The sequence below is a fragment of the Cryptomeria japonica genome, chromosome 8 (genome assembly GCF_030272615.1).
Source record: "Cryptomeria japonica chromosome 8, Sugi_1.0, whole genome shotgun sequence".
Classification (NCBI taxonomy): Eukaryota; Viridiplantae; Streptophyta; class Pinopsida; order Cupressales; family Cupressaceae; genus Cryptomeria; species Cryptomeria japonica.
Genome location: NC_081412.1, coordinates 602,316,734 through 602,329,324, shown reverse-complemented (window position 1 = coordinate 602,329,324; position 12,591 = coordinate 602,316,734). Strand labels below are relative to the sequence as shown.

General features: G+C 34.3%; 1 protein-coding gene across 14 annotated transcripts; it reads right to left on the bottom strand.

Moving 5' to 3' along the window:
• Positions 1–242: 242 nt before the first annotated feature.
• On the bottom strand, positions 243–7,690 carry LOC131027093 (glutamine synthetase cytosolic isozyme 1-3). Of its 14 annotated transcripts, XR_009358662.1 has the most exons (7): positions 4,849–7,690; positions 3,395–4,753; positions 3,183–3,301; positions 1,435–2,875; positions 1,290–1,338; positions 953–1,037; positions 243–739 (listed from the first exon to the last, which is right to left on the bottom strand). XR_009358662.1 is itself a non-coding variant. In XM_059209631.1 (5 exons), exons 2-5 carry the CDS (start codon positions 3,210–3,212, stop codon positions 674–676), a joined length of 249 nt encoding a protein of 82 aa, XP_059065614.1. In that variant the 5' UTR covers positions 3,213–3,301; positions 3,395–4,835; the 3' UTR covers positions 243–673. The 14 variants fall into 14 exon arrangements, 1 of the variants encoding a protein (XP_059065614.1); XR_009358658.1 differs by having other exon boundaries at positions 953–1,338; XR_009358660.1 differs by having other exon boundaries at positions 243–1,037.
• Positions 7,691–12,591: the final 4,901 nt, after the last annotated feature.

Sequence of the window (12,591 nt, the reverse complement as noted above, 5' to 3'; positions counted from 1 at the left end):
TTGTATTCAAACATGAAGAGTGAAAAGCATGGAAAATTAAATTCATTCATTTGATTAAAGTTTTGGTATTTCATTTCTTTTCTAAACAATGTTAAATGTCTATGAGAATTTTTTATTAAATATCTGTATATTATTTGAACAAAATAATCATGGTAATATAATTTTTTAATTCATATAATTATTTAAAAAATATGGTTACTTATATTAATAAAAAAGGTGAGTAAATAGTTGCACACTAAAAATTCAAATGGGTTACAATATCACAATTACAACAAGCTGCTATACAGTGAGAGCAAGAGTGAAGGAAGGAAAAGGTAGATCTTGGACATCCAATTATTGGAGTCTGATATATTCTTGTGAGGATCTCAACCACTATTACTATCTTATTTATTTGAATAGCAACAACTCAAACAAAGAAATATCAAGAATCAACCAAGAGAACTTGCTGAAATCCGACCAGATAGCAGTCTCACCACCAAAGACCAGGTGAAAAGCACAATGGTTATTGGTAGACTAAGACCATTCTCCTTAAACACAACCTCTTCTCACATGATGTGGAGAGGCTTCAGAGTAAGAACTAAGCATCCTAATTGCCATGAACAGATTGGCTGCCTCCTCAATGATTTCCATGAGACAAAGACCAATCTCTAATGGAGGTGGATGTCAGAAGGCCTCAATGATTCAGAAGTACATGGAGGTAAGCAACTTCAACTGCACTTTTATTTGTTTGTTCTTGATTCTGCATAAACACATTAGAACACATATCACGACTTCAAAACAAAATGAGAAATTATGATTAGCAAAACACTAAAAAAAAATAAAAAAATAAAAAAAAATCTCTCTTTCGAAATATTAAAAACCTAATTACAATCCTTGTGATAAAGATGATGGCATAAATGCAATATTTAAATACTAGAACTAATTTCCAAATACTCAGCAACTATTCATGTACCTTTCCCTTTTACTGTGATTTTGATTTTTATTCGTGTATCTCTTGCTCATGAGTAGCAAGGCTCTGGCTCTAATTTTTGAGCTTTCTTCACAGAGGAATAGCGAGCATAATTAGATTACACAATAAAAAGCTTCTTATGTTGACTTTAATGGTTCATATTCGGGGGCATTCAGTTTGAATATCCATTTTTAAGGCCTTAGCCGCTCTAGACTGTTTGCATCTAAATTTGTATCTATCGAAAATCCCCCGAAACCCACAAACAACCCCATCAATCAATGGTGCACAAAGTGACGCAGACCATCCAAATTCACTATGTTTTAATGGCATAGCAACTTACCAAGATGTTCTTTGCCCTATGGAATGGATCTCTGAAGACAGCCTGAGGACTGAACAGATCAGAGAAAAACAGGAAGATGCTTAAATTTCCACACAGGCTGATCCTTAAAAAAATCGATTTTGAATTATAGGTATAAGGGACTTACTGTAGAATGACTTCACTGTCCTTTTCAAGTGCCTCTCCAGTACTAGATCGATCATGATTCCACTTTGGGAGATCTTTTGGATCAGAAACAGGCCCAGATAAGGTCTGAAATTGGAACACAAAGTAGATGTTAACATACAAGAAGGCAGACAAAATTTGATACTTAAATTTCTTTTTGAATAAATGAATCGTTTCTGAATCGAAAGATGATACTTAATTCCATTAGCATTTATTACAAATAATGCTATGTCACTGTAAATAAGCAAAAAATTGAAACGTGGATTATCAAGTTAGCAAGCGCTCCAACTTGCAACTTCATCACAGCCAGATGAACTAAAACTTGGAGCCTTTATACATTGTAGTAATGAACTTGTCCTAGATTTTTTTCTAAATTTCTGTCGTACTATGGACTTACCATGCATGTGTTTCTGCGCACTGAACAAAAATATCTTCTCACATTGATTCCCTTCACAGTTTATTCAGCCATCCTTGCTTCATTTTCCTAATATCAAACATAAGCTGTATTCTCAGAAATTCTCCTCATTTATTGATGCAGGAGCATCCGGGTCTAGTGGCGATCTGCATCGCCCAAAAACATTTGTTTGGTTTATTTTCTTCAGTTTCGTTTGGCTTATCAGAAGAGGGTGAAAGGGAAAGTTTAAAATATGAACTTGGTCCTGAGTATGTTAAGGAACCTTGCTCTGTATATATGTATGCACAATGTGAAATTATAGGCAACGCACTTAATTGTTTACAGAGAGATATCAACGCAGTGATTGCAGAATATACATCAAAATGGATATATACTATATAGATACCTTGCAAAAGTTTAAAGTATTTATGCAATTGGCAGGTGTTAAGCCAATGCCCACGGCCTTTGCCAGTACTCTTACAATTTGTGAAAGGGAGCTTTGGAACAGGGCATAGGCATCCATCTTTAAAAAATTTTGTCAGATGATGTGGTAGTTATGTATGCAAAATTGGGAAGCAGAGAAAGGCACCTGAACTGTTTGACAGAATGCCTCAATGTCGAAAAGGCTTTAGATACTTCCAAGCGAATCAATGTGGCAGGCGTAAAGCCAAATTGCTCAACCTTCAGCATCCTCACGGTCTGTGAACAGAGGACGGGCATCTTTTCAAGACTACATTTCAATTGAAGAAAGCAAAGTGTCTCTGCTATTGCGTTTGTTAATTATTTTGAGTGTTGAAGATTGAAGGCGACCTGGAGTTGTTTTCGTCTTGCATCATTTATCCTGCTACCCTTCCTAGATTAGCCACGTTACTGTAGATTTCCTCTTGCAGGCCTCATAGAAGCCCTGACTTAATCTAGAAAGAACATTTTTATCCCATTCAAGGCCTCAAACTCAGTTGTGACATGGGTGCCCCTTAAATAAGCATCAGACATAATGCAAGCCTCAACATAATTTAGAAGGGATGTTTTCCTGACACAAAACCCATTCAAAGTTTTACTAATAAAAATTAACTAAATTTAGATCTAATGATGTTGACGATAGAGGAAAAATCAAGCTAAAACTAGTCTGCCTTCTAATAATCCTCTTTCCACATTCTCTTCTTTTGAACAAGCAAATCTACCTTCTTATTGTGTTCAGCAATCAGACAATATAGGCTTGAGTGGGCAAGTAACACAAATACATACATACTAACACTTGTCCATGAACAGACTTAAAAAGTAGGACATAGATTGCACAACTTCAATAAGCACAAACACTAAGAATTGAAAAAACTCACTTTGCCTTTGCCGTAGATTATGTCCTGCATCAAACATTATCCAGTCGAAACAAGGAAACCAACAAACAGGGGTAAGAACGGCCAGGACCTAGCAATATAATTCTTCCACCCTTCTAACCCTGCAATAAACAGAGAAAATAAATAAATAAATAAATTCTTCCCACAAAATAATTCAACTGCAACTATTAAATCTAGTTTTCAATTGTACATACCCAAGTCTAAATGATAAAAGATGGAAAACTTGTGACAGACATTGTATACAGCAATCGCCCACTTGTGGAATACTTTGGCGACGATCCATGTAGAAAGTGTTTCTGAGTGATTTGCTTATATAAGTTCACCCACTATGTTATTTGTGACTTAAGCAGATCTGTCAAACTTTTGCACAAAATAATGTCATTAACATTCATCAAGCTCCCATAATTCATTCAGGCAATCAAATCGACTGAAATGCTCCTCTTGACACACCTTCATTCCCACGCTGCGGACTCGACTGCCACCGTCTAATGGTTGAGATCATTGATGCACCATTAAAGTTGTTCATTGAAGGAACTCAAACTTTTGGACTTATCAGCTGTAATTTCATGCCAATAAATTTGGAGTGCATTCTAGAGAGCTTAGAGTGCAAGTACACCTTTTCATCCAATAAAAGATTAAAAAATTGAGCCTCTTTCTCATCTATAGGCCAAAAACCCATAGAATAGATGTCTCAGTAAAGATAGGAAGAAGAAACCATCCAGAAAGGATTCAGTTGCAACAGTCTCTTCAACTTCTATTAACCCATTAAAATGGGACAAAAGTAATTTATTGACAGCAAAAAAATATTCAGACCAAAATTTGACGAGGGAATTTCTTTATTAATAATAAGGTTATGGTAATAATCTTCTTTTATTATTCAAAATTAAAATTAAAATTATAAGCAATGTATTTATACTTGTTGAATGAAGCAAATTGAGTGACAAGTTAATTTTCTTAATTAGATTGTTATGAAATATTGGTATGATCATTTGGATATCCTTTGCAAACACAAATCTAACATAAATACTATAAGATAAGTTACTCTTTTGATCTAAATGCTCAACATAGATTATGTATGTTTTAAACATTTGATTAAAAAGAGAGAAATAATCAACAATAATGATTTGGAATAGTTATTAGTTGCATGGAAAAATAAAAACTTTCAAACTGCATTTGACATTAGAGCTTTTTGTCTATACCCAAAAACGTCAAAGGCAATTCGTCAACAATATTTTCATTGATTGCTTTAAAATTTGATAATAGCAAGCTTAAAAAATAAATTTAGATGACAATTACTTGTGGACAAAAGGAAATGATGCCAATGCCACCATTACATTTATTGAATTATATTCTGTTTAAAGGTATGCATAAAAAAAAAATGTTTAATACAATCCTAGAAAACATAATTCAAATGAAAAATATAAGATCTATCAATAATTTGAAGTGAAAATGGTAGTTTTTACGGACACCAAAATTAAATTCTATTGAAAATACCAAATAAGAAATAGAACATTATTAATGTATGTGGAGATTGCTTACAATAATTCCAAGATCTGCAAAACACACAAATATGAGAAAAGTTATATATTTTTTTAATGATAAATCAAATGAGCTTTAAACAAATTATAATATTTTCATATTGACTCACCTCAACAAAAGAAATAGAATTTCATAATGTCAAATTGCGGAACCGTGGAAAACAAAATTTCAAGACCAAATCAACTCCTTTGAAGTATTTTTGTTGCCACTTTCTTCTTAATACAATAAATACAACCACTGCTGCAAAACCTGCTCCATATGACAGTCCCAATCCAATCCCATACCACACACTTTCCTCACTTTGCTTTTCTTCTTTAATAGATGTAGAAACAGGAGGAGGAGCTGGAGCAAACTCTGGCCAATTGCACTTCTTTGGTAGTGGACATCCCCATAGATATGGATTCTCTAAATAAGATGATTTCTTAAATGTTGTCATGTGTCCTCCTTGAGGTATATTACCAGAAAGGTTGTTGTTGGAAAAGTTGAGGGCTCCCAAATAACTCAAAGAACCAAGATCTGAAGGAATTGGTCCAGAAAAATTATTTGTAGATAAATCTAATGTTTCCAACCATATCATTTCTACAATACTATTTGGAACAACACCATTGAGATTATTCATAGAAAGGTTGAGCAACTTCAACCCCTTCAACTTTCCTAAATCAGAGGGAAGATCCCCATTTAGTTGATTGTTTGAAAGTTCTATTGACACCATGTTGGGGAAAATATATGTGTAGTGTTCATCTCTTCCCTTGGAATCCATATTCAACCCATTCTCATATGTGTAAGATGACGGTGGTGCTTGGGCAGCATATTGAAACTGAATCATGCTAAATTCCTGGTGTGGTTCTGTCATCATTGCTTGTAAATTGAAAATGCTACGTGGTATAGATCCTGATAGGTGATTTGAAGAAAGGTCCAAGATCTGGAGGTGCTTCAACTGCCCAATTTCAGCAGGAATGCTACCTTCAAAACTATTCTTCCTCATTGCCAAGACTTTGAGCTTCGAAAGGTTTCCAATTGACTTAAAAATGTGTCCTCTCAGTAAGTTTTGCCCAACATCTAGAAAATATAATTCTGTGCAGTTTGATATGGAAGGAGGGAATGATCCGTTGAACTGGTTATTCTTTATCACTAGTGACTGCAGTTTACTTAGCCCACCAAACTCATATGGAATCATTCCCCCAAAATCATTATCCCCCAAATTCAACATTTGAAGCTGAGAACAGTTGGCCAAGCTTTGAGGGATCATTCCATTCAACTGATTATTTGCCAAATCTAACATAAATAGCGAAGAGCTAAACTGTAAGGTTGGAGGGATCTTTCCCGTCAAGAAATTGTGGTTGAGTAACAATACTTGTATACCAGGAAGCCAAATTGATGGTAGTTGTCCGCTTAATGCATTGTGAGACACATCGAAGACCTCCAAGTATTTCTGAGCTGAAGTGTTTAGCAAAAGGCGACCTTCCAGAAAATTTCCTGTGAGATTGATTGACCGTAGATGACTCATATCCATGAGCCAAGAGGGAATTTCTCCAACAAGATTGTTGTCAGCTAGTTGCAACTCTTCAAGTGAGAATTGAGTCGAAATCCACGACTGGATTTGACCATCCGTCTTACATGATTTCATATGTAAGGTGGATAATTGGAATGATGGAATCCAAGTAGGGCTGATATTAAGTTCACAATCAGACAGAGACAGGCCCACTAATTTGCTAAGGTTGTGAAAAAAAGCCTCTGAAATTATCTGATGGCCGTCTAAGGTGAGATCGAGATATTCAAGTGAAGAGGGTAGTGCTAAGGAAGCAAATGCATTCCCCTCAGCTTTCAGCCAACTAAGGGAGGAGAGCCTTGAAAATGAGGAGGGAAGAGTTCCATTTAGCTGGTTGTAAGACAGATCCAAGTATTCTAATGAAAACAGAGCCCCCAAGGAATCTGGGACAGAACCACTTAAAGCATTATAAGAAACATCAAAACAAACGAGCGAGGAAATGTTGCCTAAAGAATCTGGGATAATACCACTCAAGTGATTGTTGGACAGAAATAGATAACTTAGAGAAGGAAGACTACCGAGACAAGATGGTAAGCTCCGATTCAGTTGGTTGTTACTAATATCAACTTCACCAAGGCTCTTGAGCATACAAATAGTACTAAGGACAGTTTCACCTCCGAAACTGTTGTCATTTAACCGAAGGACGTCAAGAGAAGACATGTTTGTAAAGGACAATGGAATGTTCCCACTCAACATATTACGGCTTAAACCCAGGTGTGTGAGAGAAGACATGTTTGCAAAGGACAATGGAATATTCCCACTCAAACTATTATAACATAAATCCAGATATGTGAGAGAAGACATGCTTGGAATTTTCCCACTCAAACTATTACCACTTAAATCCAGGTATGTGAGAGAAGAGAGGTTTTCCAAGCAGGGAGGAAGAGTACCTGATATTCCATTCCAAGAGAGGTCTATGGTTTCAAGAAAAGTGAGGGTGCACAAGCTCGGCCATATGATGCCTCCTTCCACCAAACGCGGGTACGGATTTGAAAACCCGGGTACGGATTTGAAAACGCGGGTACGGTATGTAGTCAGAACAACACTGACTACATGATGCGTGGTGTTACTGCAGGATATGCCGTTCCAGTCGCAACAATCTGTTCCATTCTCCCACGAATAAAAATAAGAGGGATGAGAGTTATTTTTAATGTGAAGAAGTGCTCTAATGTGAAGAAGAGCTTCCCTTTCCCTGTGGATACATCCGCAGCAGAAGCGGAGAAGAAAGAGGGGAATAACACCCAACAAAAATAACTTCGTCATCGACGCCATCGAGTGTTTTGGAGTGTTTGAGTGCAACTGGGTAGCTACTATAAATAAAGAAGAAGAGGAGATGTTTGAAAGGAAGCATAGTGTAGGCGCTGCGAAACATCGTGAATAAAGAAGAAAGTGACGTTTGAAAGGAATGGTGAACACACATTTCCTGGAAATATGAGAAGATAGACTTGACTCGGCGTGTCAACAAGGGCAAGCGTAAGACATACGATATAAAAGTTGAATGTGTAATTTCTATACAACTTGACTGATTAGACTTGTCGTGTCAGCAAGGGCAGCCGTGAGACATGCGATGTAAAAACACATAATGAGCGATTTCCAGAATAAATAGTTGAGTGATTTGATTTGGCAGAGTAAGAAGAGGTTAGCAATATAAAGAAGGGGATGAGTAGGGTTAACAAAGGGTAAACACAGTTTTCTTAAAAATATGAGAAAATTGTAAGATGCACTAAGATGTCATGATTGTCATTTATTAATATTTTTTGGGGAATGTTTTTATTTTGTTGTACATTATAGATAAAAGAAATTGTAAGATGTTGTGATTGTAAATCTTATTTTTACAATTTAAATTGACTAGTAAAATTAATGGAATAATATTTATTGTGTATAAATTATACAAATATATAAAAAGATTTTCTAATTTTGTCACAACTTCATGTGATTTTATTTTCAATGTGTAAAATGCAATATATGCCTTATGTTGATATACACTCATGCAAACATATTATTTATATTTGCATCAAATATTTATTTAATTACTCATAAAAAATGTATATATCTTATGGAAGATCTAAAAAGTTAATATAGAGACAACATCACATTAACTAATTTAAAAAAATAAATAGCAAGAAAGTGGAATCCAATTGCATAAACTAAATAAAAAATGCAAATAGGTGAACTTATTTGGAATTCTACAAAGTGTTAGTGAATCGAAACTATTGTATGAATATTATATCAACTTACAACTTCCCTCCGTATGGCTTATTCCCTTCATGCAGGTCTTGTTGTCATGATGTTAGTTGCAATCTAACATAACAATCACAAAAATCACACAATCAAAACCTTGCGTGATGTGTGTTAAAAGTCTCAAATCAAAAACAATATATACATGATGTGTTGTATTATTGCAAGACATGTCATCCCGATTGCAACAATTTGTTTCCTTTTCTCATGAACACATGGGAGAGTGATGAGAAGAGTTCTCTAAGGCAACTTTAATGTGAAGAAGAGCTTCCATTTCCCTCTCGATACATCCACAAAAAAAGTGGAGAAGAAAAGAGGGGAATAATTACCAACAAAAATAACTTTGTCGTTAGTGTCGTGAAATATTTTGGAGTGCTTTGGTGAAACTATGTAGAGGTACCATAAATAAACAAGAAGAAGAGATGTTTGAAAGGAAGCAAGGTTTTGTGTCTAAACGTCATGAAGAGATGTTTGAAGGGAATGCTTGGCATTTTCAATACAATTTGACAACAAGGGAAATGACCTAGTAGTTAAGTGTGTTCCAATAATTGTTATAGCACTTGCTGATTTACTGGCCAATAGTTTTCGCAATATTATGTGAGAAAAATAACAAGTGTAGAAAATTGCATAGGAGAACAATAGCGCATAACACACAAATTTACGTGGAAAAACTTGGTAAAAATGTACCAGTAAAAAACCATGAGCAAATTATCTTTCACATTGATTCTCAAGAATTACAGAGTTGCAAGGATCTTCAAAAAATGTACATCAAAACATGACTTCAAGCAATATAAAACAATTGAGTTGCAGAGTCCTACTTAAAGACAACTTGTTAAATATAGTGAGTAAGTATGACTCACACAACTACATGTAAAACACATGTCAAAATTACTATTTATAGTAAGTTTCCTAACAAAAATTTCTATTTATGGTAAGTCTCAACCACTGCTAGATGATAATTCATGATGAATCAACCACTGCAAGATGAGAATCCAAGATTACTCAACCATTGCAAGATGGGAATCCAATTTGGACTTCACATTCCAACATATTATACCAATAACTTTGTGACTTTAAAGTTGTTATTGCTGATGATGACTATCCATAATTGAATGAAATATATCCTTTAAATATAAAATGCAATGAAGCATGTGATGCACAATACACATTAGCACACCAATAAAACATAACTTAGTGCACAAGTATTGGTCTCACAGTTGGCTGGGTTGTGTTTGGACACGTTGGCAAAAAAGTATGCTAATGTGGCATCATATTTGATGATGTGGCCCTAAAACCTTAATTATAAGTAGGGGGCTTGTCATGTAAGCTACTATATAAAATTGAGAGATATAAAATTTTCAAGTAATATTTTGAGAAGCGTGAAGTTAGGGTGCTAAATTATTGGGCTAGGTCCTCTCCCCCATTATAAAAAGACTTGCTAGACTCACCAAACTTGCCATGTGAACAAGGAAAACATGTGATATAAAAACTAGAATAAATATAAAATGAGAAATTTTTAAATAATTTTTAGAAAAAATGTTTATGTGATTTGGCAAGAGATTTCCATGTATCATATAGGATGCATCTTTTATCATGATTATTAATAAATTAAAAATAAAAAAATCGTTCTATTTTAATTTTTAGTTAATTAATAAATAAAATCAAAGGTGCAACCTATATGTTGTATGGACAAAAATGATTTCACAAAGTGAGGAGAGAGTGAGCAATACAAAGAAGGGGATGATTTCATAAACAAAGGGTATACACAATTTTCCTAAAAACATGAGAAAAAAAATAGACTTGCCTATTTTCTTTCAAGAAATCTTTGAATTTGGTGGTCACTTCTTATGTCATATAAAAATTTAATGATGAATTGATCATTTGCATGCCTTTCATTTTATGTTTTAAAAAAATATAAATTTTCATATTTAGTTTATGAAAAAAATATATATATTTAAATACTTTTATCAATTCTATCATACATTGTAAATATGAAAAAATTTATATTTATATTTTAAATAAAAGAATGCAAATAATTTAGTCATTATTTTAAAGCATATTATTATGTATAATTTAAATTAATAAAATATTTTTAAATAGGAATCATAACTCTTAAAAATATCAAAAATATGGTTTGATCATTTGAATGCCTTTCATTTTACTTAAAAATTAAAATCAAAATTAAATTGTCAAAAATATTTAATTTATGAAATTTTTAAAAATCTTTTATATTTAAATACTTTTATCAATTTTTACATATTAAATACGAAAAATTATAAATTTCTAGTTTTAATAAAAGAATGCAAGTAATTTAGTTATTATTTATAAATATATTTATTTATTTTTCAATAAAAGTGGATAACACCATTGAACTATATTAATTTTTAAATATATTTTTTTACAGTGTTTGGTTCAAAGAGCACTGAAGGGAAAGAACCAATAAGAAAACCCTTCAGTATTGCTCAAGTAACACAAGCCTATCTACCCATTGGCATAGTACATCCAAAAAACCCATCCCAATTGCATAAGCCACATTAGATATAAAGAAAGCTGCTAGAGGAAGCATACAAAAGGAAAATTAAAGTATGATCTCAAGAAGATGTATAGCCATTGCTGCCAAAAACTCCAATTTGAACCACCCCTGTCTATGAAACATAATTCTCCAAACCACTGGTTAGAAGGATACCACATAGCATAAAGGAAACCATAATAAGAGACCCTGTCAAAATAAACATTGTGGTCAAGCATAACATAACCCAAATGAGGAGAAGGAGAGGATGTTGAAGACCTCGAGGAGCCAAAATAAAACCAAACCACAAAAATATCCACAAAAGCAGCCAAGAAAAAAGCAATAAGAGGAGGAGCCATCTTAGATACCAATTAATCTGCAGATTCCAAGATCTCAAGGACAACCACTAGCCACCAAACCAAACCAAAATCTTCTGAATAAAATAGAGCATCTTATCAGGTAATAAACAATGGCATAGAAGAAAGAGACATAAGAAGACCAACTGCAAAGCCTCCATATATATCGTTCCCACAAAGGAAGCATTATGAAATACCAATTTCATATGCGAAACCTCCTCAAATGTGCAAAGCTCATCACTAAAATATGATGTCTAAAGATCGTTCCTTATAATCATATGGAGAAAGAGAGAACCAAGCTGGTAGCATGAAATTACCCAAGCATAATGAGGTACGAGCATGCCACGAAACCACAACTCCCACTAAAAACCTAGGCATGAAGCAATCTATCACCTCAAAGTAATCATCAGTAAATGACCGAACAAGGGGAACGCACGCAGAAAGCACACTCAAGCAATGATACCCAAGACAACGTTCCCAACATGTCATAGCATGATTAACACACAAAACCAACAACAAGAAATGATGAAAGGAATATGCCCTCGTAGTACAACAAAACTAACATGTAATGAATACTTCCTAGATAATTCGCTAAACAAACCTGAGTACTCAAATTACTTACATTATTAGGAAAATAGGGCATTAAACATGAGATGTAAACTGCAACAGACTTATAAGGAGCAAAAACAACACATGCCAAGCCAACAGGCATACAATTGCAGTCCCCACATCCTCCTTGTTCCATGCAAATATATTTACCGAATATGCCATTAACAAGGGAGTTCTCATAAGGCCAACAACACCCTCCTCAATGTCACATATGAAAGAAAAGCCACACCCAACAAGGAGTATAATGAGGGCTACAATTATGCCCAAACTATTTAAGACACACGATTGCAGCCTCCACACCCCCCTTGCTCCATACAAAGATACTTACCGAATATGCCATAAAATAAGGGAGGTACGATAAGGCATACAACACCCTCCTCTATGTCATATGCGAAGGAAAACCACATCAAGCAAGGAGTGTAATACAGGCTACAAGCATGAACAATCTAATTAAAAAATAATACTAACACAAGAGGCAGTGATATCTCGAGGGAAAACCTCCAAATACTCAGCCCCTTCAACAACAGCCATATTAGCCAAGTAATCTGCAATAGCATTTATCTCCCTATAACAGTGAGAGATAGCAAAGGT